Below are 27,710 nucleotides of genomic sequence, written 5' to 3'. Positions count from 1 at the left end.
ATAATAATATTACTCAAAAACAGCAATAAAATACTCTACTTTGATATAATAATACTATTAACCCAAGCTGTTAGATGTTCATTAAAGGACATCTTTTCTTGTCCAGTAGAATATTTCTTTGTCCATCTGGCTGTTCTGGCATTTCTGTGCAGTAGCTCTGGATTTATTAACGTTAAAGTGTGTGTTCTGGCTTTCTTCTCCTAGATTGGTCGCTTGGTTATTGGACAGAATGGAATCCTCTCCACCCCTGCTGTATCCTGCATCATTAGAAAGATCAAAGCCATTGGTGGGATCATTCTGACAGCCAGCCACAACCCAGGAGGACCCAATGGAGATTTTGGAATCAAATTCAATATTTCCAATGGAGGTGAGTTTGCTGTCATTTTGAGTATAGCCAATTTTATCTTCTGTAGGACAAACTGATAACCAAGGCCTTGGGAGGTCAGGGTTCCGGTTGTGATCCTTAGCAAGGGAGCTTTTTGTTTCCTTTTGGTGAAAATGAGATGCTTCTCATTTTGCTGTACCTGAGTATGAGGAGCCGTGCATGAATGATCATTAACATACTACTTCCTTTTAGAAAATTCCGATACTTTGCTGCTTGAATGGTGGCATGGCAGATGTGCTAGTAAAGAGGAGTTGATGAGCTTTGTGTCCTTTGTATTTCCATGTCAACTGTACAAAATGACCCACTGTTTGCTGTTTGATTTCCAGGTCCTGCCCCGGAAGCGATAACTGATAAAATTTTCCAAATCAGCAAGACAATCCAAGACTATGCAATTTGTCCTGACCTGCATGTAGACCTTGGGGTTCTGGGCAAGCAGCAGTTTGACCTGGAAAACAAGTTCAAACCCTTCACAGGCATGTTTACTCTTCTCCTCTCTTGCCCACTCCTAGTTCCAACTTGAGGGATTTGCCTTTCAAGGTTTTAATAACATGGGTCTTTATCTTAGGAAAGATTGTGGTCACCAAGCTTTACATGCATTAATTAGCAGGTCTGGAAGTCTAGAGACCTGGGCTCTCTGGGCCCTGCTGGGGATCAGCTATGTGATCTTGGGTGAGTTGTTTCCAAATCTCTTGGCTTCAGTTTCCATACCTATAAAATGAACGGCCTTGAGGAGAAGACCTGTAAGATCATGTTCATAGCTATCTTTTATTGAGCTTTTATTATGTGCCAAGCTCTTCACATGCATTATCTCATTTTATTCTTACAGTAGCCCTGTGAGGGCAGCACTGTCAGTATTCACTTTTTCCAGATGAGGAAACAAAGGCTGAGAGAGCTTAAGTAACGGGCTCCAGGTCACATAGTCAGTGAGTGGTAAGCCAGGATTCAGACACAGGTGTGAATGATTCCAAAGCCTGGGCTTTGATTTCCTTTTCAGAAAAATCAACTTAGACCATTTTGGGGGCTAAATTGAAACTCCCCGTGTAGCAGCTGTGGTAAACATTTTGGTGTCGAATGCCAGGTTTTGACAATAATTGACGGAATAAATGTTTACAAAATGATTCATATTAATAAACGAGGATGAGATGGGCTAGCGATGTGCCTTGCGTTTCAGCTTTGCTCTAACATGTATTCTTTCCTCTGGGCTGCAAGTTTATGGGAGGCATGGTTTTTTTTTTTTTTTTTTTTTTTTTTTTTGTGGTACGTGGGCCTCTCACTGTTGTGGCCTCTCCCGTTGAGGAGCACAGGCTCCAGACGTTCAGGCTCAGCGGCCATGGCTCACGGGCCCAGCCGCTCCGCGGCATGTGGGATCTTCCCGGACCGGGGCACGAACCCACGTCCCCTGCATCGGCAGGCGGACTCTCAACCACTGCGCCACCAGGGAAGCCCGGGAGGCATGTTTTGTTTGAACCCACCCATAAGGAGCTGACAGTTTGATCCCAACAAAGAGGAAGGGGTGCTTTGGTACATTCTGAAGACATGCTTGGGGTTTAGAAAACACCAGTAGAGAACGTCTTAAACACTTCATGTTTTGAAAATGTTCAGACCCGTGAAAATTCAACAACAAGAACAATACTTAGTTCTTACATTTGTTTTATTCCTTTAGCAGTGCATGTGAAAAGTGATTCATTAAAAATTATTTTCTCTGCTTTTCACTAATATGTCTTGATGGCCAGGGGCCTAGAAAAAGTAAAATAAAGTAGGTGTTACGTTTTCTGTTATTTTTTGACACCAAAATACACTTCTCATGGAGACTGATAGGGAATCAATGCGGCAGCAGAACAGAGTTTAGCATCAGGCAAAACTCTGTCAAAATTCCCCTCGGTGCCCCATCCCAGCTGTGTGGGCAAGTTACTTAATCTTTCAGAACTTGAACTTGCTCGTCTATAAAATAGAACTGATAACATTTACCTCTCAGGAAATTTGTGAATATTGAATAAGAGATCACGTAACGGCCCTGGCACATTGGAGCTGCTCCATAAATGTCTTTTTAAAATAGCAATTGCACGTTTACAGCAATATGATCATTTCAGAGGAGAATATTTCTAAATGTGTTTAGTTCCTCCATCTTTAATGTTGCTTGTTCTCACAGTGGAAATTGTGGATTCGGTGGAAGCTTATGCTACGATGCTGAGGAGCATCTTTGATTTCAATGCACTGAAAGAACTGCTTTCTGGTCCAAACCGATTAAAGATCCGTATAGACGCCATGCATGGAGGTATGGAGCCATTTGTTTTCTGTTCCCTTTCCCCAAAGACATGAAGCAGCTCTTGACTTTGTGTATTATGATGCTTTAATAAACCTTTCCTTAAGACTCTCTCTGACGGTTTTTAAACAGTTACGTTGCAAAAATTTCAGAGTAATATTCACGCAGATAAAAATCTAATTGTATGCAGGAAAAATTCCTCGTGGTGAGGTAGTGTGAAGGTCAGCGTTTCCACATTAAGCATCAGGTTTTGAGTAACAGGCAACTATTTTTGTGTACTCTCCCTCCCCCTCAGAAGATGCCTTAACATTCTTCCTAAATGCCCCCATCTATTTCCGAGGGGGCCTGTGGTTTGCTAGATGCGATAAACGTCCTCCTGAGCCCCACACCCCACTTGCCTGCTCCCACATACGCCTTTACTTAGAAGATGACCAGAGCAGGCTGAGGATTGAATTCAGGAACAACAGGATGTATGTCTCTCCCTCTTCTTCCTCTGTGGGTTGTGTGGCCAGGTCAGTAGAGAGAGCAGCTGTCACCGAACCAGAACCATGAGGTTCTCTTGCATGTAGGGAATTCCTGAGCACTTGAGTTTATTTGTTTTGTAATAATTTACTATTTTAGACTCTTTGAGTCACAGAGATTTTCCCTGGTGTTGGAATCCATCTGCCTGCCTGGTTGTGGAAGACTCTCTGCCTGTGCTTGAACCCTTTCCATGGTGCTGTCAGGGCCTTCTGTTACACTGCAAAACCACAGTTAGAAAACTTCTCCTGGTGGGCTGAAATCTGTCTCTGGAACTTCTCCCGTTGGGTCCTAACTTGCCTCTGGAGTCCCATAGAATGGGTGTCCTTCCTGATTCAGACAAAGGCTATTCTGACTTTTCAAAGCATTCAACAGACAGGTATTGAGTAGCTACTACATGTATGCTTGGGGGTAGGCAGGGGTTCAGTAGAGACTCTCTTCAAAGAGCTTTGCGATGCTTGGAGAGATGAGGTAGGTAAGAAACCAACCATTGCCGGGCCAGCAAAATGAGGGTTAGGTAGAATTTCAAGTATTCTCCTTGGGGTGTGGAAGAAGGCACAGTTTGATCAAAGGTATCAAGGAAGGTTTCCTGGAAAAAGTGGCAACCAACTCATCTTTTATGAAAGAAAGACGTAGGGTGGTGGAGAGTCAAGTGATGGTCATTCCCAGCTGAGGCAGTTGGCTGTAGCAAATGCATGAAAGCTTAAAGATAGAAGTCACGTTAGGGGAATGAGCAGAAGCCTGGGCTGGCTTGAGAATGGAGCCTGTGATGGGGTATTTGCTAGTCGCTACTGGTCACGAAGCTGACTTCTTTCTCCAGGCCTTTAAGTTGTTCCTCGAAAGCCTCAGTTGCTATACCCCTCACAGCCCTGGCTGCCTCGGCCTCATTCTGCGGTGTGTCAGTAGCCTCCTTAACGGGAGGCCCCTAATGGGAGACACGTATTCTATACTGTTCTGACCTCTGTGGCATATACTGGTGTCGGTACCTTCCTTGGTGAAAAAACATTCTCAGCATTTTAGAGATGAACATTCTTGATCGTTACACTAAGTATCACCGTAAAGTATGTGACTGGTTTCTCCTGTTGTTCATTGTTACTGTTTTTTGTTCGTTTGTCTGTATTCTTTTGATCCGTTTTTCGGATAGCTTGATAGAGGAGAAGGATCAGGGCTGTGAATCCTAGCTCCCCCTCCTACTAGCTGTGTAAGTCTGGGCAAATAGCTTCCTCTCGGAACCTCAGTTTTCTTATCTATAAGTTGGAGGAAATAATCGTAATACAAAATTTGTAAAATGTGTGCTGGTACTGTTCTCAGTGCCTCATATCTATTAACTCATTTAATTCTCACATCAACCCTGTTAGGTAGCTACTATTATTATCCTCGTTTTGCAGGTGGGGTAGACGGAGGCACAGCAAAGAGATTAAATAGCTTTCCCCAAATGGCACAGCCAATAATTGGCAGAGCTGAGATTTGAACCCAGACACTCTGATTCCAGAGTCCAGGTTCTCAAGCACTAAGCTGTACCACCTCATGGGCCTTTTTTGAAGGACTGAGTGAGAAAACAGTTGAGAAGCACCTGGCCCAGGTGTGTAGCAGGGCCCTCATAATGGTTCTCTCCCTTCCCTTCCCCCATTCTTTCCTTCAATAAATGGCCTCACCCTTTCCAACCTAATCTCTCAATATTCCTGTTTGTAGAACTTTCTACTCCAGACTTGTCTCCCCACAAGCCCTTGAATACAGTTTGCATGTTCTCTTTGCCATTCTCCCTAGAACACCTCCACCTTATGTAGTAAGTCCTCACCTCCTGTAGTAAGTTTTATTTTCTGGTTCTTTATTTCACGCTCTGCATAGTTGTGGGACCGTATGTGAAGAAGATCCTCTGTGAAGAACTCGGAGCCCCCGCAAACTCAGCAGTTAACTGTGTTCCCCTGGAGGACTTTGGAGGCCACCACCCTGACCCCAACCTCACCTATGCAGCTGACCTGGTGGAGACTATGAAGACAGGAGAGCATGATTTTGGGGCTGCCTTTGATGGAGATGGGGTGGGTACAAGTGTTTTTAAGTGAACTCTGATGCAGGTCAGGCCTGATCCTAAAGACGGGGAAAAAGCGGACGGCTTCTACCAGGCCCTGTGGGCCTAGGAGTGCCAGTCAACCTCCTTCATTGCACCTGGAGTCAGGGCTCAATTATTAGAAGACCCTCTTGAACAGAATGAGCCCTTGAAATGGAACCCATGTGTTTAATGTCTGCTAAGAGGGGCAGGGTAATTGGGGCCTGGTTATGATGTCATGACTGGTGCTTCATGAACTAGTTGGGTTCTAGGTACCTGTCCTGAGGTAGGTTTTTGCTCTAAATGAGCAGCTAGCTACTTAATCTCTGGAAAGGGTCTTGGCCTTATAATATACCCACCTGTTCATTCACATTAGCTGAAAGATGAAACTATAATGAGAGAATTAACATTTTATTCTTTAGCTACAATTAATATTTTAAATGAACACGCACTTTTGTTTACATTGGTGAGTATATGACAGACGAGGAGGGAAACTGTCCTAGGTTTGTATACTTGATATCTCAGAGATAGGAAACACTACACGTATTTACTTCGTCGAAAATATATTTTGGTGGTTGCTATTATTCTTTAACATCATCTAGAATTCATTGTTTCCTAAAAATAGATTTTCCAATATCAAAATTTGGGGAAATTAAAAGGGTCCCTAGCAGACATCATTTGCAATGCATCTTTCTGTGGCAGTGCATGATGGGAGTTTTTCCCTCCCTACTCTCAGTTACTTGAGTACTTCCGGTATGTCAGGCACCAGGAGAGCAGTGAGGTGGCAGCATGTTCTGTTGGGTCCTGCACCACGTGGAGGGCCCAAGGTTTAGAAGCCTTTCCTTGAGGAAATCTGCTTTGTTCCTTGAAGGATGCCTGGTAGACCTACCAGACCCTAAAGAGCCCATATTTCCTCTCATTGTGATCTCTCCTCTCTTTTGGGAGAGAAGAGAGGTGATTAGTTCCAGAGTTTGGAAAAGGTCAGGGAGGTTACAGTCAGCTGGCCTCTGGAGGGAGAACAGAGGATTCGGCCCAGAAGGAGTTTGTGCTTGCACTTTAATTTAGAACGGTTTTAGCTCTTTGGCACGGAGGTGCCATTGGCCCAGTGGTACTGTACAGATCCATTAGGAATAAAATCCAGTGTTTAGAAGCCAGTATGAATAAATGTATCATAGTTTTAACTTTTATAAAACCTCCATGTAAGATAGTTTGGTTTCTTCAGCACTTTGATTAAAAGATCTTCCTTTGAATTCCCCTTCTCCCAAAGGATCGAAACATGATTCTGGGCAAGCATGGGTTCTTTGTGAACCCTTCAGACTCTGTGGCTGTCATTGCTGCCAACATCTTCAGCATTCCATATTTCCAGCAAACCGGGGTCCGCGGCTTTGCACGCAGCATGCCCACCAGTGGTGCCCTGGACCGGTACGTCTCTCCATTCCCTTGGCTCCCGCCAGGCCCTTCACAGTGCTGGGAACATCCTTCTTCCCTTTTCAGCTAGGGCATCTGATGCATAGTATGTGCTATGGAAGTGTTTATTTTATGAAGGAATGGATGAACTTTTTTCTGGATTGGTTGTCCCCACTCTGTGCTCCCTTAGCACCCTGCATTTCTTCCATCCTGGCCCTTATCACACTGTGCCCTGATCACCTGTTTACTTGACTATCTGCCCTGTTAGACTAGAAACTTCTACAGAGAAAAGAATATCTTATTCACTGTCCTAAACTCTTCCTGATCATGGTGTGCCTCACACACACACACACACACACACACACACACATCATTTTTAAAAATGAATGATTGAACGTTAATGAATAAATGAATGGATAGCACTTTGTTGTAGTCAAGACATCATTCTAGAGACTCACTTTCCCTTTGCAGTGTACACAGAGTTTGGGTGAAAGAGCAGTCTGATGTAAGATCAGTGTTTCAGCAGAACTTTCAAAGAACATTCCTCATCCAGCCCCCGTCAGATGCCCATACACACACAAGCATAGTAAATGTTCATTTATCTAAAATCTGAGTAAACGTAAAGCTAAGATAGTTAAAAACAAATGCATTCAGTTTTTGAGAAAGGCGGTACCAGTGACAGTAAACAGTTGATATCTCTGACTTGCTTATTTATTGATTGATTGTATTTCATCTCACTTGCAGAGGCTTTAGGGTAGCTTACGTGATCACATCTAAAACATCTGAAAAATATAAGTTATAAATGAGGACCAACCAGGGAGAGTATTAACTAGACCATGTTAGGTGTCCAATAAATGTTTCCTGAATGAATAGAAAAAGAACAAGTGAATGAATAAAAGGTCGAGGCCAGGGAGAAAAGCAGAATGTATGTATCTAGGCGCTTACAATCATAATTAATATTCATTGAACATTACCTTATGCTAGACACTAGATATGTTTTAAGTCATTTAATTCTCAGACCGACCCCATTAAGTAAATGCTATATCTCTTTACAGGTGGGAAAACAAAAGAACAAAGAAATTAACTCATTTGCCCAAGGTCACCCAGCTAGTAAATGATGGAGCATAATTTGAACCCAGAACCTTTGCTCCCAACCACTGAGCTATACAGTAGTTTTCTATTGTGTGTGTGTGTGTGTGTGTGTGTGTGTGTGTGTGTGTGTTATAGAACTAGTGCTGACTTCAGCTAACAAAGTAATGGCTAATATTCATATAGTAGTTTGTAGTTGACACAGCGCCTTCTTACATTCACCATCTCAATTGGTCCTCATAGCAGTCCTTATTTTAAAGAGGAGGAAACCAAAAGAGTAGTTAGCAGTCTTGCCCGGGACCCCACAGCTACATCAGAGCTAGAATTAGAATCTGGTACTTCTGCCTTCACATCCTCCATCCAAAGTCGTGAGCTGGTGTGTGGCCACGCTCTTGTACATTAGACTGATCAGGTCCTGAAATACCTTCTGTGTAATCCAAAACAGTTTAATTCCAAGTTCTGAAAAAATTGATAATCCACATATAGCATCACAATGGAAAATACCTCATTACCCAGAAAAAAGTTCATTGTACTTTCACAGGTTTCAAAATCGTAGATCTAATTTTCCTCAAATATTAGAATTGAAATATGATATTGTGTTGCTAGTGATAAGACAAGCATTTTGGAAAGCAAATCTCACTAAAAGAGTAAATGAAATGTAGGTAACTTTTCCTGTTCAAAGGACAAGGGTTTAAAAAAACAGTCACTCAAAGGTTTCAAATAGGCTAAGGATAATATAGGGAGAGGTAAAAGATATGTTGGAGGGGACAGGGGACCATACATCAATGTGTATGCAGCTGGTGCACACGGGAGACCGCACTGGGCACTGTCCTTGGGGGGCCTTCCAGGGAAATGAAAGGAGCACTGACTGGGCAGCTGGATAGCAGGCATTGGTCATCCTGGCCGTGTGACCTCGGGCTGATCACATAACATTCTGGGTCATGTTTCCTTCTCAGTAAAATACTGACCTCCCAGACCCAGTATTCTATGTCTCTATGACTATAGGTGCATCAAAACATCACTCTTTTATTCACTATGGGATGGTTATAAATACTGTCTATATCCAAAACATGTGGGTTTAAATGGCCCCCCAAACAGCCTTGCCCATTTTGCCACTGTTGCTTCTTCTAAAATGTTAAACTCAGTGACCTGAATTAATTCTTTCTTCGTCCTCTTTCCCCCCTCCGCTGACTCCACATATAATAGCACATTGTGTGCAAGTTTTCTCATATGATTTTTCACCAATCTTAGAATTATGTGTACCTCTGAGGAATACTAAATGAGACCCTTGATACAATAATGGTTGCTGTTTTCCATCCCTCACGTGGCTATGCTAGCAGTCCTGCTGTGATGTAACTTTGATTTCATGCCTTTGAAGGGTGGCTAATGCTACAAAGATCACTTTGTATGAAACCCCAACTGGCTGGAAGTTTTTTGGGAATCTGATGGATGCAAGCAAACTGTCCCTTTGTGGGGAGGAGAGCTTCGGGACCGGTAAGTGTGCAGTCCTGAGCCACCGATTTCTTTCCTGTAAATGCTACTTGCAGTGAAAGAAAGCTTAGACTGCTAAAGGCAGCACTGAAATAGCAACAGTAGCTGATGTGTCCTAAATCAAGATACAGCTTATTTATAACAACCCTGATGGAGTGTACACATTTGAAAAGCAATGAGCACGTTCTGCCAGGGAAGGCTAATTTTACTTTCAGAGGATCACATCTACTGAGGCAGGAAGTTTGATCCTTGAGTCTGTGGGGATTAAACAGAGTGATAAACACATTTTTCTTCCCTCAGTGGTCAAGGAAACCTTTATAAATGTTTTCATTTCTAGGAAGAAATCTGGTGGAGCGAGTCAGTTTCTTGTTTTTATTTAAGAGAAGGTTTCACCACAGCATTACATCTTCCTCTTTAATAGGCACACGTTTTCCATAGCAACAGGTTGTGATTTATTACGGTTAAGTGGAGGGAGACCATTAGGGTGGAGCTAAGTTGCTAGGTGATCAAGAAGTTGACCACAAGGATCTACATGTAAATTGTGGTATGATGAAAGTGTAGAACATGGTACGCTTTGGGAGATGTTCCAAGACCCCTAGATCCCACTCTCTATGCTCTCTCTCCTCTTCTATGTCTGTCCAATATCGACCTGAATTCCCACCGCCATGACCTTTCCTGTAACCCATCCTACATCAGTCTCTTTCTTTTCTAAACATTCATTCAGGCGTGTGGCCCTTTCCCTCGTGTTGTCTCCAGCAGCCAGGTTACAAGGTACTTCAGTGGCCCTATTTCCTCTACCCAATACTTTGGGTAGTCTTCTGGGTCCTTCAGTACTATTCTTCCATCCTTTAGCAAAGAAAAGATCAAAATCTAGCATTCTATCAGCCTTGCCATTAAGTTGCAAGTCATGCTAGTTAAACAGACTAGAATGCTGATTTCTTTTCCTACAGGTCCTAGGGCAGGGTGCGTAGAATGAGCTGGTAAATTTGAGACACCCATTGACAAAATTCTAAGCAGTTTAATATCCTTGAGGGAGTGGCAGTACTTCTTGGTAATGAATTGGCTTGATGGAATTGGAGAGTATTAAGAAAGATGGATGAGTCTGGGGGGTTGAACAATGTCTACAAAAAGGGCTACATGATTTCCCAAGGTTCTAGGTCTTTGGTAAGAGGTAACAAGTCTACTGCTTAGTCCTTTCCTACCTCATAAAGTATGGATGGTACCATGTTACTCCATGGGATACTAGATGAATACCCAATGGACCTGTGAGGTGGTCTTCTCCCATGAAATCTCCTCAGTGTTATCCAGTGCAGACTTGGTGTCAATATTTCTTCCCTATGGATGAAGCTGTCTTTGAAGGCAGGCACCATGTCTAAACTTTTGGTTTCCTGACCCCATGTACCTATTTCAGTGCTGAGCCTAGCGAAAAGAGAAAAGTCTAGAACAGGTCTTTCCAGGGTGTTTGGATGTGTGGAAAGATACTAGTTCCATGAAAGAGTTCTGAGTTCAATACAGATTGGGAAACTTGGAATATACCTTTCTATCTTGGATATTCGTGATGATGTTATCATTTGAATATTCCAAAACATTCTGCTATAAGGAATCCTGTTTGTACAGTTTTACCTAAGTATAGTTAACTGCGATATCTCTTTTTTGTGGTATATCTAGTAACATATTGCCCCACAGACCCATGTGGGTAGCATTGGTCAAGGTGGGTCAGAGTCCTAGAGCCAAGTAGCCAACCAGGTGTTGACTGGCTGGGAACAGGCCTGAAGACAGGACGGCACAAGCTGCTCCTCCCTCGCATGACAGGCCTTCAGATGCCAGAGGGCAGTTCTCAGGTCCTCTCTTCTCTGGCCACCCATCCCTAGTCCTCCAGTCATCCCCCACTTCACGTTGGTTATATACCCAGCATGAGTTTCTTGATGCTTCCCTGTTCACCAATGCCCTTTGAAGAAGATCATATCTAGAACTGAGCCCAAATCCTCCAGGGTTGACCTGACAAAGAGCAGATGGGGGCTTCCCTGGTGGCGCAGTGGTTGAGAGTCCGCCTGCCGATGCAGGGGACACGGGTTCGTGCCCCGGTCCGGGAAGATCCCACATGCCGTGGAGCGGCTGGGCCCGTGAGCCATGGCCACTGAGCCTGCGTGTCCAGAGCCTGTGCTCCGCAACAGGAGAGGCCACAACAGTGAGAGGCCCACGTACCGCAAAAAAAAAAAAAAAGAGTAGATGGGATGACTATTTCTAGAAAACTGGACCCTGTAGTTTTCTTGATGTAACTTTCATTTATGTTAGCTTTTAGGACATTTCATAATACTGTCTAGCCCATGTAATGTAGATAATTAAACCCCCTCAAGCTTTTACTTAGGAACATTTGCCAAGAAAAGTCCCCATGTTACGTTTGTGGAACTGATTTCTTTGAACCCAAGTATTAGATTTTAAATTATTTCTTGTTAAAGCTTGTTCTTATTTGTTTACTTATTAACCCACTCATCAAATACTAAGTACCAACCATGGTTTTGTCTTCCCTTTGATATCTTTTATATCAAAAGAGAGAATTCATCATAAGAACAATCCACAAACTCATTCTCTCTCTCTCTGAAAAAAAGACAATTGTTGTGCAATATTTCTGAGATAAGCATTTAAAAAACCAGGCTGCATAGCCATGGGTCTCCACTGATGAGTGAGTGCAGCTGAACTTACTTAACTGAACTTCTGATCTCCTTATTTATAGAGGAGTTAATTTCCACCTACTATGTCTGTTGTTGGCAGATGCTTCCAACGGTTCCTTTACAGAGCTTCTCTTAAAGGAGAAGTGATTCTACAAGCTTTGAAATATTTAAATTCTGTAGCTTAATTGAGTACAGGGTCATTTATTTGTGTATTTTTCTAGGCGAGAGCAGAGGCAATTTTCTCAGGAAAGCCTCCCTAACCTTCCAGAGTGGGTCCAATCCCCTTATTATTGGACTTCATGGCACCGCATACTTCTTCCTTGCACATATTACAGCTGTAACTTTACAATTATTTATGATTACTTGAATAACGTCTGTTGGTTCCACTAGATTGTAAGCTCCATGAGGACAGGAGTCACATCTGTCTTGTTCTCCGTCATATCCCCAGAGCCTCCTATAAATCCCAAAATGGACCAGGTGCTCAGCAAACACTTGTTGAATGAATGGGAGAACACACTCTTCACTTGGCATCCTCCATTCAGACTAACAGAATCCTGATGTTGGAAAGGAAAGAACTTTAAATGTTATCCGACATAATTTTCTGTGTGTTGCTGGAGTCATAAATAACCAGTCAGTGCTCTTCTGCTTAAACACCCACCTCCGTGGAGAATGCCCACCTCACCTCTGGCTGCAGTCTGGGACTCTTGTGGGGGACTCAGCATCATTCCCTCTCCATAGTCCAGAGCTGAGGACCCAAGGACTTTGTGAGACGAGATGACCTTTCATGAAAGAAAAGGAGAAGTTTACTGGCAAAGAGGTGCATAGGAGTCAGACTTCAGAACTGGCTCACCAAATAAAACAAACCACTAGCATTTAAAAGCACAAGCCATAATATGACTCTTACCAAGTATATGTTAGTCTGTTCATGGTGGAGAAACAGCAACTGTCTTACATGATTACTGTAGCCACCAAGGCTATGACACTTCCTCAGACATCAGCATTACAAATGCCAGGGATAAAGGTATTTTTGTTAGGTTACCAGAACTAGACAGGGTGAACCTGCTGTTTTCGGTTGATCTCATGGAGCAGTTATTTGCCCCCCTAATTGTGGATGCTGATGCATGTGTTCATGCACAAGGGTGGAGGGAAACCTTGAATTCTTGGGAAATTGGGAAGGAAGTAGAAAGTGAAGTCACTGAATAGAATAGAATGTCACTGCTTTTGAAACTCTTCCTTGGGAAAAGTGGGGGGTCTTGGGAAAGAGGGATAGGAAACCAGGTTGAGGATTAACTTGGTATCATGTGGAAATATGCCAGTAAATTCTGATCTGGTTGGGTCCAAAGGTTAGCAATATTTTTCCCCCATCCCATCTTGAAAAGGTCCTAGTGATGATATATTATATAGGAGTGATATCCTGAAGAAGTACAGCATTCATGCTTTGCAGAGATTTCTTTTAATTTTAATTTCTTATGAAAAGTCCTTCATATTTGTACTTCTTTTCATCAACTCATTCCTCAAATGTTTATTGAGCTTTGACTGTATCCCAAATACTGAATTAGGTTCTGGGAACACAGTGCTAAGCATAACCTCCCCGTGGAGGACTCCGTGGAGGCCACATTTGGGGAAGGAAATCGGACCCCGGCCAGGCTATTACAAGTGTAATCGAAAGTGATAGAAACTGAAGTATAGTATGTTCTGGGAACTGTATAGTCAGGGCGCCTACCCTGGTTCTGTGGTGTAGGGGATTAGATGTCCTATCTACTTCTCTGCCTGCTCTGATTTGCATACCTACTGAGTACATTTTCCTGTAGGTAAAGCCCCCGCAGGAAGGTTAGAGCATCCCATCTCTGGAAATTTCTCAGGCTGATGCCCTAATTATAACTAACTCAGTTAAGCTGTTACCTGCATGTCTGTCTCCCTCATCTGTACATCTGTGCTCATCTGTGAGGGCAGGGAACATATCTTATTCATCTTAGTATTTTCTCATATACTTGGAACATGGTAGGCACTGATTCAAATTTGTTGAGTATCAAATGGAGTCTGGGTTAAGACACGTTTCCTGCCTGTCAGGCGCTTACCAATTTCCTCCAAAGGAAACAAAGTTCCAGGGGCAGTCATGAAGCAGCGCAGGATGAATTGATAAATGGAAAGTTTGGGGGTTGCTGAGGAGGAGCCCCCTTGAAGGCCGGAGTGGTCTGGAAAAGGCTTCCTGAGGAGCTTATCTGCCCTTTCACAGGGAAGTCATTTGTGCAGTGGAAGCCAAAGAGGACAGCACTGTGGACAGAGCAGGTCTGCTGGACCTCCCAGCCAGTCAGTTGAGGTCTGGGCATTCTCTGGGCAAACCTGTATTGAGAGCTGACTGCATGCCAGGCACAAGCTGGGGATACAATTCTTGGCGTAGGTTGGGGTAAGAGCAGACAGGGTGTGATAGAATAGGGGTAAGGACAGAGGGTAACAAGTAAGGCATCCTAGATAAGGAGGAAGTTGAAAGTAGTTGCAGGAGATGTTAGCCAGGCTAATAGGTATATGTGGGGTGGACATTTCCAGGCATGTTTAGGAGATTGAAGGAGAGATAGAGGTGGTCAGAGAAAGAGAGGCAGAGAGACAGAGGCAGACAGATGGATGCTAGGGTTTTCAGAGAACTCTGTGGAGCTCTTTTTCTGCTGCCGTAGTCCATCCACAGGCCTTGGCCTGGCAGAGGCAGGAGCCCAGGCACTCCTGAAATGCTCGTACTGGTAAATGAAACCTAATCCCGAAACTATTGGCTCTTGGCTCCCTAAACAAAGGTTGACATTTTTCTTGGCTGAGACCAGAGTGTGCCCTGACTGAGCAGAGTTTATACATATCACAAGGTGCTGATTAAGCCAAAGTCAAGTGACAGGTGTTTGAAGATGCTGAAAGGGCAGAATCCCCATAGACTTAGTTGGTCCCTGACCTGGACTAAATATGAAAAGACCTGAGGCAAAACTCCTGTCAGCTAGGATCAGTGGTGCTTGCTGATAGTTTTCCCTTTCCTTACACTTCAGTGGGATTGGCTTTTTTTTTTTTAATTAAAAAAATGATACCAGTAATTCACATTCATAACTGGAAAAAATTAGATAAGGAAGAAGAGAAAAGCACTGTGATCACACTGCCCAGAAAAAAAGAACATATTGGGTTATATTCCATTTTCTTTCCCATTATGTAAAGTTAGGAGACGTTATTTTTGAAAGCTTAATGAGGTAGTAGAAAATGTTAATTTTCCCTAAAAGTTTTTTATTTTCCCTTATTAATAATGGTATCTTGCATTTATATTATACTTAACAATTTATAAACTATTTCCACTCTCTATCGCAGTAAAGTCTTAAAATTGTGTGAGAAAGGTGGCATTATCCCCATTTTACAGTTGAAGAAACTGAGGCTTGGAAAAGTTATGTGACGTGTCCAAATTCAAGCAGCTGATAAGTAAGTTTCAGATTCAGGTTTTCTGACTCTTAAGCATAAAACATTTTCCATTGAACAACAACTGCCACAACTGCAAAAACAACAGTAGCTTGAGAAACACATACACACACCATTGCCTTTTTTCACTACTAACTTGTCATCATTCATTAGAACCCTAAAGAAAATGAAATTTACCCAGACCTCCTGAGTATTAGTCAGAGTTACCTAGAGTTTTGATACATCCAAGGTGATTAGTGAAATTAATGAGAATTTTCAAAGAGACTGGAGATTCTGTAAGTGGAATAGAATATTTATTTAGATTATCCAAGGCAGATGATTTGTTTATAATATTAGGTGTGTGATTTAGTTATCTCCAAGTAACTTGGTCAGAGTTGGGTGAGATTTTTAGATTTTATTGTCATTTCTACATAAAGGAAAAAGCCAATTCATTACTTAGAATAGGAAAAGCACAAAGGAACACTGCCCCCTATGCTTTCAGTCTAGCCACCTCCCTTCCGCCTCTCTGCACCCCACCCCCAAGAAAAAAGAAAAGAAAAAGGAAGGAAGGACAGAAAAAAAACCAAACCTAGGGGCTCACAGATGAATAATTCCAAGCTGTACACTTCGGTCATGAATTCTCAGTATACTGGGGAAGCTGCCAGGATCTTCCTGCTCAGGGTAAACTATTGCCAAAACATATCATCATTTGCAAAAGCTGCAGTGGTTGAGAGTCCGCCTGCTGATGCAGGGGACACAGGTTCGTGCCCTGGTCCAGGAAGATCCCACATGCCGCGGAGCGGCTGAGCCCATGAGCCATGGCCGCTGAGACTGCGCATCCAGAGCCTGTGCTCCGCAACGGGAGAGGCCACAACAGTGAGAGGCCCACGTACAACAGAAAAAAAAAAAAAAAAAGCTGTAGGAACCAGAGAGCTAACTTTCTGTTCCTTGAAATAGCACTAAAGGCAAATAAAAGTCCATAGCTAATAAAATTAGGTTAACATTTCTTCAATTTGTTATATAAAGTGCTAAAAGTATTTCCTGATATTTCTAGTTTGCCAGCATCCAGGTTTTGAGAACTGCTGTTTCTAAAAGTAGTGTCTTACTGAAGAGGGACTCTTTTGGGGGAAAAAGTTGTATATTTTTATGAACCAAAAAGAGAAAGAGAAGATGTTGGAATAGATTATTAATAGATTAATTCATTTATGAACTCCTTCACAATTAGTTATTTAATATATTCCATGTGCTATGCTAGCCACCAGACTAAATTACAAGGATGTAAGAGATGCCGCCAAGACATACATGGATAGTGGGGTAAAAGGCTCATAAATAGATGGCTGAGGCTCAAGGAGTATGGCGCCACACCACATGTTTTGAACAGTTGCTATACAAGAAGAACAAGTAGCTCATCACTGTCCAGGGAAGCTGGGAGCTAGTCTCAGATAGGAGAGGATATTTGAGCTGGGTCAAAAAGGATGAAGAGAGGAAGGAAACATACTTGCCTCATGCCTCATCGCCAGCATTGTGCTAGATACTCTCACAGTTTTAAGGAGAATAAGACCCAGTGGGAAGTCAAGAAGGACAGAGAGGTACGTAAAAAAATTCAAGGCACGATAACATGCAAAACATGATTAGAGGGATTGTATCGAGTCCTATTTAGAAATCAGAAAGTAAAGCTCAATATCGTCTGCTCTTTTTAGAATAAGGAAGTCAAAGGCAAAAAAATGAGAGTTCTGTTCCCCATCAGGCTCTTGGGAAAGGGTCTCCATGCATATAAGCACATCCAAAGGAGCCAATTTGGTTTTTTTTGTTTGTTTGTTTGTTTGCGGTACGCGGGCCTCTCACTGTTGTGGCTTCTCCCGTTGCGGAGCACAGGCTCCGGATGCGCAGGCTCAGTGGCCATGGCTCACGGGCCCAGCCGCTCCGCGGCATGTGGGATCTTCCTGGACCAGGGCACGAACCCGTGTCCCCTGCATCGGCAGGCGGACTCTCAACCACTGCGCCACCAGGGAAGCCCTGTTATTTTTGATAAAGAGTTTAGCAAGGACTTTAGCAGGAGACAGATGTGCCATAGTTTATTTAACCAAACCCCTTTTGGTTAAAGAAAGATATCCTAGAATTGGAGCTCCTGGATCCACAAGTAGGTCCTTTTTTTTTTTTTTAAGTAGATCCATTTTTAAGCCTTTCATACTTTTTGCCAAATTGCTCTCTGGAAGGGTTGTACCCCTCCCAGCAGCAGCATGTTGGAATCCCATTTCCCTTATACTTCCCCTGATGCTAGGTGTTCTCATTTTTAAATCTATGGCCATTTGTCAAACAAGCAGCAGTTTCTTATTGTGGTTTTAACTTTAATTTGTCTTCTTAAAAATAATACAGCTTTTTATTATGTAAATTGAGTACCTATATTTATTCTTCGATGAATTGCCTATTTATATCCTTGGCCTGTTTTTCTATCGAGATTTTACTTTTTTCTTATGAATATATAAGAACCTTTTCTATATTGAGTGTTTTAAATATCTACTTTATATTGCAAATGTGCAGGTTTTTTTTTTTTAGTTTGCCAATGGCCTTTTAATTTTATCTATAGTAGTTTTGCTGATAGAAATGCTAATTTTTAAGTAGAAAAATTCAGATTTTTTTCTTTATGAATTCTGAATTTATATGTATTTTCCATCTCTAAGATTTAAAAAAATTATATATATCTTCTAATATTTAAAGGTTTTCAGTTTTTATATTTGAATGTATAATTCATCTGGAATTCTTTTTGTATGGTGTTTTATAGGGAAAAAACTGATTTTTTTCCCAACTGTTTAGCTATTTAGACAAATACTACTTAAAAAGTAATCCATTCTTTCCTAAAGCCTTAAAGTGACACCTTTATCATTTATTCAAGTCTCATATGTGTTTGGGTCTCTTTCTGGGTGCTCTCTTTTGTTCCGTTAAGCTACCAGACTATTTTAGTTATTAAAAATTCACAGTGGTCATGTTCTTTTGTTTTTTCCACTCACATTCATACTTCATAATTGATACATCAAGTTCCACCAAAGTATTCTGCTGACATTTTCGTTGGCATTTGCCTTAAATTTCTAAATTACTTTGGGAAGCATCACCTTCTTTTCAATAGTATGTGGCTTTATTCAATATGCGGTTTCTTCCATGTATTCAAGTTCCTCAGTAAAGTTTTATGACTTTTTCGGTTGGGTCATATACTGTTGAGGAGTTTATTCCCAAGTATTTTGGAGAAATCACGTTTCTCACAGCCGCATGCTGTCCCCCTGACCAGGTTCTGACCACATCCGTGAGAAAGATGGACTCTGGGCTGTCCTTGCTTGGCTCTCCATCCTAGCCACCCGCAAACAGAGTGTGGAGGACATCCTCAAAGATCACTGGCAAAAGTATGGCCGGAATTTCTTCACCAGGTAAGCCACAGCCTGGCTGGGTACAGAGGTAGCATGGGGAAGTGGACAGAGAGAATTCTCATGCATACAAATTCTTTCCTGTCTTAAGTGATAATAAAACCTCAGTCCCTTCAGCCTCTATCAGTTGGGGATTTTTAATGTAATTCAGTCAGGGTCGAGATGAAGTCAACTTTTATGTTAGCCATAAAGAACGAGGCTTAAAATTTTTAGTTAACATATTCAAAAGAATGAATGTTTTTGTCAGCCTTTTAAATGTACCTATCAGGTGGACATGATAATAACATTGGATTTGGATTCAGAAGAATGGAATAGAATTTTATTTCTGCCCCCTAGTAGATTGGGAAGTCATTTAACCTCTTTCTGTACTCAGTTTTCTCATTTGTAGAAATGGAAATAACAGTCTAGCTATTGAGTGGATTAAATGAAATATGAGTCTGAAAGTGTTCTATAAGCTCTGGGACACTGAAAGTATGGAAACTTTTTCTGAAATTATGGAAACAATTATGCTTAGTCTAAATCAACTTTTCTGACTCATTAAAATAGGTCCCCAAAGGCTGTGTAGTTATCAATACTTCATTCATTGATTCAATATATATTGACTGTGTACCTACTTTCTGCCAAGCACTGGGGATTCATCAGTGGACAAAATACTTAGACTAGTTAGTAAGTCTTCTTTACCATACATACTTCTATTTTTAAGAAGCATTAACATTTTTTTCCAGTTGTACTTTTCACTGATTTCCATTTGCCTTTCCCCCAGTAAGTGTAAAAATCTAATAGTTTTTTTCTTGAACCTCACTGTTCTAATTATGGAAAATAAATATGAGGAAAAGCATATTAAATAAATTATTTATGTAAGAAATACAAAGGTATTATTTCTCTGAGCCTCAGTTGCCTTCTCTATAAAATAGGTGAGTTAGACTAGAGAATTTTAAAAATATGTCACAGATTTAATTGTCCATGATCTTTGGATAGTCAGGAAAAGAATTCAGCCTTCAGGAACTTGGTCTCCTTAATCAGAATCCTTTTTTTGTCTTTGGACAAGTATATTGCTATCTTTCTCCCTCAGGTTATTCTTTTGTGGAAGGTATAAGTAGTAGCTGCCACATGGTACCACACAGTAGCCCTGGTAACCAATGCAAGAATCTCTACTTTCTAAGAACCAGAAAAATCTGGTAATTTAGAACAGCAGTCATGAACTCTCTAGAGCCTAAAGGATCATGAAGGCAGGACCATATCTGTTTTTGTAATCCATGGTATCACCAAACACTAATTCGTAGTGACTGTGTAAATATGCTTTGAATAGATAAATGAATGAGTTAACATATGAAAAGTAACCAGAATGGAATACGGTTAGGAAGGTTTGGTCAGAGAGGGTCACTCTTGAATCAGTTAGGAGTTTCCATCTAAAAACTATCTTAACATGTTTTTATTAACTTCAAATAACTGCTAACCAAGTATTACAAAGTCCTCAGAACCTGAATTTATGGTTAGTTAAGACTCCGTTATACCCTCCATTTATTTAACAAAAGTGCTTTTTGCATGCATTGTTTCACATCAGCTTCGAAAACAGTTATTGATAAGGCAACTGAGATTCTAAGACATGAAGCAGCTTTCCCATAGTTGCACAGTTAGTAACCAATAAAGGCTGGGTTCATAGCTTGTTCTGTCTGATTCCAAAGCCCAGATTCTTTCCATTATACCCCTCTGTGCCTAGGATTTATAGAACATTTCCCTCAAACACCCAAAGGTCACAGATGTAAAGCACAAACACCTGGTTGTAATTTTTTGCTGTTTATCATTTTAACTGGGGGAAAGAGCTGACTTCAGGATTAAGGGAACTGCTGTCCTTGATTCATAGAATCCTGGAGCCAGAATAGTTGGCCTTAATTCCCTGTTATTTCTCATGTCTCAGAGGTGTCTGCTTGCACATATCATATTTGTTTCACTATTGCAAATAAACATAGACTCTGCTATCTTGAGCCTCTAAAAAAGAACTCTCTCAAGAGGGTGTGTGCCACTAGGACAAGAAAAGCCACCTGTAAGTCTTTAACCTCATAAGGAAGAAGTCAAGAACAATTCTTGGAGGAAAAGTAACAGTCATAGAATTTCATTTGTGATGTACTTTTTTTTTCTTGGCCCTTTTGCAGCCACACCAGGCCTCCTCTGTCAGGGTGAATGCTGTGGACCGGAATCCACTCTCACTGAGAGGAAGAAGGCATTTCAGGTGTAAAGAGTTAGGGTTTAAAAAAAAAAAGAGTTAAGGCTTGGCTCCTTCATTTGGTCAGTGAAGAATTGGCCTGACTTGAGGAAGCTCCTGTGGAGACTGGAACTCTCCTTATCCAAAATCTTAGCAGCCTCCGGCAGGTCCCAGACTGGGAGCCTTCCCAGCATTTATCCCAAAGAAGCTCCAGCAGTTTGGAAGAGCAGTGCCTGAGTCACGTGTGCCTTTATGCAGATAACATTGCTTTTGTTTCTACGTCCTCAGGATGTGGTGATTAAATGTTAGATAACATCTCTCAAAAGCCTTTGAAGCTTCTAAGAGCTTTATTCTGTAGAAGAGCCAAGATGGGAGTTTTCTGCTTATTCAGAAGCTCCTAACCCTTTCCTGAAACCTTCCAAACCCTCTTTTCATCCCTGGTCTGCTCCATCCCCAGAGAATGACAGGCTCATATTTTTGCCAGCTTCTTCTGAAGTTAGATGGTTTGGGGGAGGGCCAAACAAATGCTGTAGAAAGTGGTGATATAAGTTGGTGTGATCTGAAGTCAGCCCGCAGGCCTCAACTTTGTGATTTCTTCCAGGTATGATTACGAGGAGGTGGAAGCCGAGGGCGCAAACAAAATGATGAAGGACTTGGAGGCCCTGATCTCTGATCACTCCTTCGTGGGGAAACAGTTCCCAGTGGGAGATAAAGTTTACACTGTGGTGAAAATTGATAACTTTGAATACAGTGATCCGGTGGATGGAAGTGTTTCAAGAAATCAGGTAGGAACAGACGTATGTGCAATGTGGGAGAGAAGCCTCGGAGCTTCATCTCTGAAATCTCAAGAGAGAAAAGAAAAAGACTTCTTGGTCATTTGTCCTTTGCTGCCCTGTTTTCTCAAGTGGCTTTCTGCTGAGTCACACATGATTTGCACAGGTACTTGTAGGGAAAATGGTTTTTGCCCTGATTCTATGCACACCCCTATGCCCTCATTCTGGGATTCTTAGTCTAGACTCCAGAAAGACTTTTACATCCTCCAGAATTCTATGCAAGAGGTCATGTTGAATGCGTGCGCAGAAAAGAGCCCTAGAATCTTAAAAAGATGGAGAACTGCTGCCTTAGACCTCAACCTCCTTCTTCTCTCTCAAGAGCTTGTAGCAGAACGCCGGCGTGGCATGAGAGTAGCCTCTTCATAGACATTTCTGTGATATGTTCTGATTTCTAAAAAAGAAGAAAAAAATAGACAAGCCATTTGCAGACTTAGAAACATTCACTGTTATTACCTGTAGCATGTGACTCGCAGCTGACCCTAACACAGCAGCGTGTAGGAGGACATCACAGTTGAGACCCTGGACCGTGTCTGGATATGTACAGAACGGTTAGCATTTCCTTCACTGGGCTCCAGGCACCCAGGGTGCAGGCTGGGTCAGCCCTTCTCCAGGCTTCTCACTAACACCCGGGCCCAGCTCCTCTCTCCTCTGGTTCTGTTGTTGTTGGCACAGAATGGACTCATAACTTAGAAACAGAGATAATAAACAGGGAGGTTAGATTATGCTGTAGCTGTCCAGTTAGCTTTTTTTTCTGATCCAGACCCAGATTTTTGGCTGGGTCCTTCTCAAGGCATCCAGCAGGCTTTGAAGCAGTTGGGTTGCAGGACTTATTTAAAGTCTCTCTGGAGAGTAGGTAGTGGACGAGTGGATGGAGCATGGCCACAGTGACCCTCAGTGCCTGGAGGCTCCCTTTGTCAAAATTCTGGCCCCGTGGCTTTTCTTCCTTATGCTTTTTCACCATCTGTGAGAACTTTGGGTCTAGTATGGATGATCGTAAATGATGTCTGAGATAATTAGAAAAAGAGAGGCCTGGGGTGGAGGAGAGGGTGGCTGTAGGAAAGGGGAGGGTGGGGCCCCGGGTGGGCAGAGCAGAAGGTTTTGTGGTGAGGCTTCAGAGAGAACAGACCCTTAGGCAAAGTAAACCCCGACTCTGCGCCGCATCAGGCATGTACCAGGAGAGAGGGGGGATGCTGAGGTATGCATGGGAGGGGCGTCGGCATGAGCACGGGCCCTGTGCTCTGTGCTCAGAGGAAGAAGTCAGCAGCTCCACGTTTTATAATCAGAAAGTCTGAGCATTTAGATGGAAGACCGGGGAGGAGGGAAAATCTTCTGAAGTAGATATAGCATCTGCAATCAAGTGAAAAAAATTTAGAGGCTTCAAGTTGAAAGTTGTGGGAGAAGGAGGCCAACCCTGGTATGTGTCTAGAAAGCAGGAAATGGTAAACGGGTATTAACTGTATCCTCCCCATGTTGACTAAGTGGGAATGTACTCTGTGTATTTCATCTGCTGTCTTCAGTGCTGAGTGGCATGATTAAACCCTGGATTGGATCTGGTGACACAGAGTAGATGAGAGGTAGTATCTTTCCTTTTGGTAGGCTATCAGCTTTATGCAAAGTTCTTTTTATGGAAGACCTGACAGACTCATCAAGACTGAGGGGTCTTCAGATAACTGTCTTGCTCAGCCTTCTTACCTCAAGAGTCCCCAGCCTTTTCTCCCTGAATCCAGATTATTGAGGACAAGAGATGTGTCCAGAGAGGGAAGGGGGAGGGCAGGAGATAGAGGGGCGGGGCTTGGCATTGCACCCACATGGGCCCTGCTTTGAGTCATCAGGCATTGGTGGAGACTGACCGCTGGATCTGGCTCAATAGGTCGGAATAGCTGGCCTCTGCCATTTGGGGCATATGGCCCCCTGTTCTATTTTGAGGCTCTCCATCAGTGTTTTGCAAAGAGTTCTTCCTCTGTTTCACCTGAAACCTCCTCTGCTCTGGTTTCAGCCCATTCTGTCCGTGTTTCCCTCCTGATCTGGAAATCGGATTTCCGTATCTAGCAGCTTATTTATTTATTAACTTATTTATTAGGCTTCAAACTGGAATGGTTAGTCCATAAATCACAGGGAAGCGGGATGGAGAGGGCAGGGCTTGTGTCAGCCAGCCTCCCCAGGATCCTGTTTCCCGCCCGACCCTGGGGATGTTTCTCCCCCATGAGCCCAACCCCCATTGGCTGGATGCAGTGACAGGCTGACCGAGGGCAGACTCACGGGGCTCAACTGTGGCCGTTTCTCAAGGATCTAATCCTCCGATTGATCAAGTACGGATGAAATTAGATCTCCAAATAGACCCCCCATAATTTGTCAGCCTTCAGTCTTTCTTCCAGCATGTGAGGAAAAAAGAAACTCTGTTACCTTTCCCAGGGCTTGCGGCTCATTTTTGCCGATGGTTCTCGCATCATCTTTCGACTGAGTGGCACCGGGAGTGCAGGCGCCACCATTCGACTGTACATCGACAGCTATGAGAAGGACATCGCCAAGATCTACCAGGACCCCCAGGTAATGCCCAGGCCCTGTGCCCCGGCTAGTTCTTTCTGTTGGAGGGAAGGGTAGTGGCTCCATTGCGCCTGTCATCACAACCCGTTTCTCAAATGATCAGACAGGTGGGCTCACTTTCCTCCACGTCTCCTTCAGTGCATCAGAAAACAATAACAGCTAACAATTATCTGAGCATTTTCTATTCACCAAGCTCTGTTCTAAACCCATTACCCAAATGGATATACTCATTTCATTCTCAAATCTGATATTCTTATCTATTAATACCCCTTCTACAGATAAGGAAACTGGAGCCTCAGAAAGGTTAAATAATAGTTAATAGGTTCACACGCCTGGTTGAGTGGCAGATTCAAGAGAACTAATCTTTAAAATCAGCCCCTGATCTGGTGTTCTGGTCTGTCACTGATTATTTGCCACTTTGCTTGGTCTCATCACCTGCCCTGGCAGAACATACACTGGCTCTAGATTTGGTCAGGGCTAGGGGGTAGGCAGGGAGAGACTGTTTCATGGCCCAGAAAGAAAGGTCTTTATGGGAGAGTCTTCAGACTTGCAACCTGTGTTTTGGGGTCCCGGCCCCACCCAGAGTGTCTCCAGAAGTATGTTAGAGTGAGGAGGGGCCCTAGGAGCCAGAGGTGGAACAGAGAACTTGGAGGACAGCCACCCAAATGGGGAAGCAGGGACGCACAGGGGAGAGTTTCCCCACGTGTGTTCCTTGTTTTGGGAACTGCTCCCCAACCAGAGCTCCAGAGCCAAAAACAGTTTAGGAAGTGCTGGGGTACGTTAGCCCCGTCTTAGCAGCTCACAACACACACCTCACCTTAAAGCTCGGAGCAGACTTGCAGTACGTATGCCTGTTTAAATAATGTTCACCATGTCTATTCTCCCACAAAGCCTTTTTCCTTCTAACACCTAATTAGAATCCTGTGAAACTCGTTTGGAAACCCCTGGCATAGTGATTCTGATCTCTAACCCATTTTGGAGTTAGATCTTGTTTTAAATTCAGTTCCTTAATAACTGTGTGTCCCTGCGTAAGTCTTTTCAATGTTCTGAGCTTTGGTTTCTTTGTCTGTAAAATGGCAGAATGCTACTTACCTCACAGAGTTGTTATAGGGATTTAAGGAGATGATGAAGGCAAAATTCTGAACACTGTGCCTGACATATGGAATTAGCTTTTGAGGAGAAAGTGGCTCTTACAATTGTTTTTATTACCAAAAGAGAGAAATGAGAGGATCCTTCACTTTTACAGTTTTTCCAGTGGCCAGGCATTAGCTCCAGTTATTGCCAGATTGCTGTGGTGTTGAGGCATCCCTAAAACTAAAATCAAAGGCGATGGTGTCTACATTGTAGATCCACAGAATAATAGAGCAAGAGCAAAAGAGGAAGGAAGTTGTGTTTCGCTGTCTTAATACCTGACACATGGTAAATACAAAGAATGAGTGAGAGTTAAGTTTCGTCTGAACCATAGTCCTCAGGAAGTGGGAGGGCCCTGAAGGATGCAAGGTGCCCACATGCCCAGGTGTACCACCATTCTATCTGGGGACGTGCCTTTCCCTACTCTAGAGCTGCTGGGCCTCAGCACTTCTTTGGGACTGTTGGAGCCCCAAGGGGATTGGCAAGTGGTATGTCAGTGTGTGCAGTGGTTCTCCAACTTTCTTCCAGGTGTAATGAGTTGGTAGAGATTTAGATGAGGGAAAGCAATAGTGGTCAATAGAAAATGTACTACTCTTGGCTCTGCCCTTGAATCACTTGGTCAAATCACTTCACTTCTTTGAGTATCAGTTTCCTCATCTATAAAATGGGCAGTTCAACTAGATACATAGTTTTCTTTTTTTCATATTAAAATATTTATTTATTTAAGCAACAGCAGAATTCTTTTTTTCCCTTAAGTGAGAGGTAGATGGGAGGGTGGTGTATTTTGAAAAGACTTCTTTGGGTAGAGAGAGCGTGGGAAACAAATAGGAGGATGCAGAAGCGGATGTTGAAGCACAGTTGTTCCAGGTAAGAGGGAGGACTTGGTTTAGTGAGAGCTGTGGCACTGGGATGGAGAGAACTGGGTGACAGTGGTAGAAGATAAGTCACTTAGGCTGCTGGTGGCTTGGACAACAGGAATGTGAGGGAGGAAGGTGTCAAGAATGACTCCTAATCATTCATTTGCTTTATGTAATAGATCATTGACTAAAATAGGGAATGCTGGAACTAGGTTTTTTTGTGAAGAAAGAACATGTCTTTGTTTTTAGACTTACAGAGTTGGAGGAGCCTTTGGGTTATTGGAGTAGGCAATCAGACAAGGGTCTGGAGCTCGAGGCCTACTCAGGGCTGGAGCTATGGATCCGTGTCTAGAGAAAGTGATGGCAAAGGTTTTTCTCTTTGTGTCTCCCTCAGGTCATGTTGGCCCCCCTTATTTCTATTGCCCTGAAGTTGTCCCAACTCCAGGAAAGGACGGGACGCACTGCACCCACTGTTATCACCTAAGAAGACAGGCCAGATGCGGTACATCCCTCCACCCCAGGCCCTCCGAGTCATCTGATTGAAGAGCATGAACAGAAACAAAGTGTATTCACCCAGGCTTTTTAGGATTCGGTTTTTCCACTAACCAGTCATTGACAAATGGTACAATGCCAAGGCATTGCCAATAGACAGGCCCGTAGGAGCCATGCGGGAAGGAGAAGAAAAAGGACCCAGGGGCTTATACTACCGTCAGTTCCTTTTCGTGTCCTCGTGCACCACTGGTGTGTGGGTGTTTGTCTCCTTGGCACCAGGTCCTGTTTACGTTACCATGGAAGATGGAGGTTGAGCATCAGCTCATGAGGCTAATTTCCATCCTTAGGATCCACCCGTGAAATGACAGTGCAAGTTCCTTTCTCCTTTGTGAGCCTTTCCCCCCCATTTACTGTTTGCATATAATCCAGCGAAATGCAGTTTCTGGTGCCTTCTCTGCAGTCAGTTCTTTCCTCAGAGTGAGATGTGCTTGTCTACAGAGTTCTGGCTTGTTCTGCAGCGTAGTCCCATTCACACAAATATTTTGGGACATTAAAGCAAAATAAGCTACCGTTTCTATATGTCTTTTTTCTTTCTTACAAAACGCTCTTTTGATTTCAGAAAGAAACCAGATTTTTTTAGAGGGGGTGGGTGGTATTGTATTTTGTTTGGATGTCCTAGCTAGAAAAAAAATGTTCTCTGTGTTTGGTTTAAAATTAGACTCAAGGACTATAATTTCAAATCTTAGCAGGGTCAGCTGAACCCTGGCTCCTTCTGAGGTGGATAAATTAAGCTCGACATGGTTAACTTGGAACAAGGAAAAGGAAGATAGTTTTCAGGAGATCTTAAATAGCAGAGCACTGTCTTGTGCCTTGTGGTGCTGAGATGCCACCCTGCCTGTTGAGGGGACAGAAACAGAACTCTCGGAATCTGAGAGCAGGAT

At 42.9% G+C, this 27,710-nt stretch overlaps 1 protein-coding gene across 1 annotated transcript in view; it reads left to right on the top strand.

Moving 5' to 3' along the window:
- Positions 1-27,344, top strand: part of PGM1 (phosphoglucomutase 1) — a 56,642-nt gene extending 29,298 nt beyond the window's left edge. The window contains exons 2-11 of the mRNA XM_081217133.1: positions 205-367; positions 712-858; positions 2,535-2,660; positions 5,016-5,206; positions 6,482-6,636; positions 9,089-9,204; positions 18,577-18,712; positions 21,514-21,697; positions 24,158-24,292; positions 26,672-27,344. Coding sequence (XP_081073259.1) covers positions 205-367; positions 712-858; positions 2,535-2,660; positions 5,016-5,206; positions 6,482-6,636; positions 9,089-9,204; positions 18,577-18,712; positions 21,514-21,697; positions 24,158-24,292; positions 26,672-26,761 — 1,443 coding nt within the window. The 3' untranslated portion in view covers positions 26,762-27,344. The remainder of the gene's footprint in view (positions 1-204; positions 368-711; positions 859-2,534; positions 2,661-5,015; positions 5,207-6,481; positions 6,637-9,088; positions 9,205-18,576; positions 18,713-21,513; positions 21,698-24,157; positions 24,293-26,671) is intronic.
- The last annotated feature ends 366 nt before the right edge of the window (positions 27,345-27,710 follow it).

This window comes from Mesoplodon bidens (assembly GCF_964165515.1).
Source record: "Mesoplodon bidens genome assembly, chromosome: 2".
In the NCBI taxonomy this organism is placed as follows: Eukaryota; Metazoa; Chordata; class Mammalia; order Artiodactyla; family Ziphiidae; genus Mesoplodon; species Mesoplodon bidens.
This window is presented reverse-complemented; position numbering and strand designations above follow the sequence as displayed.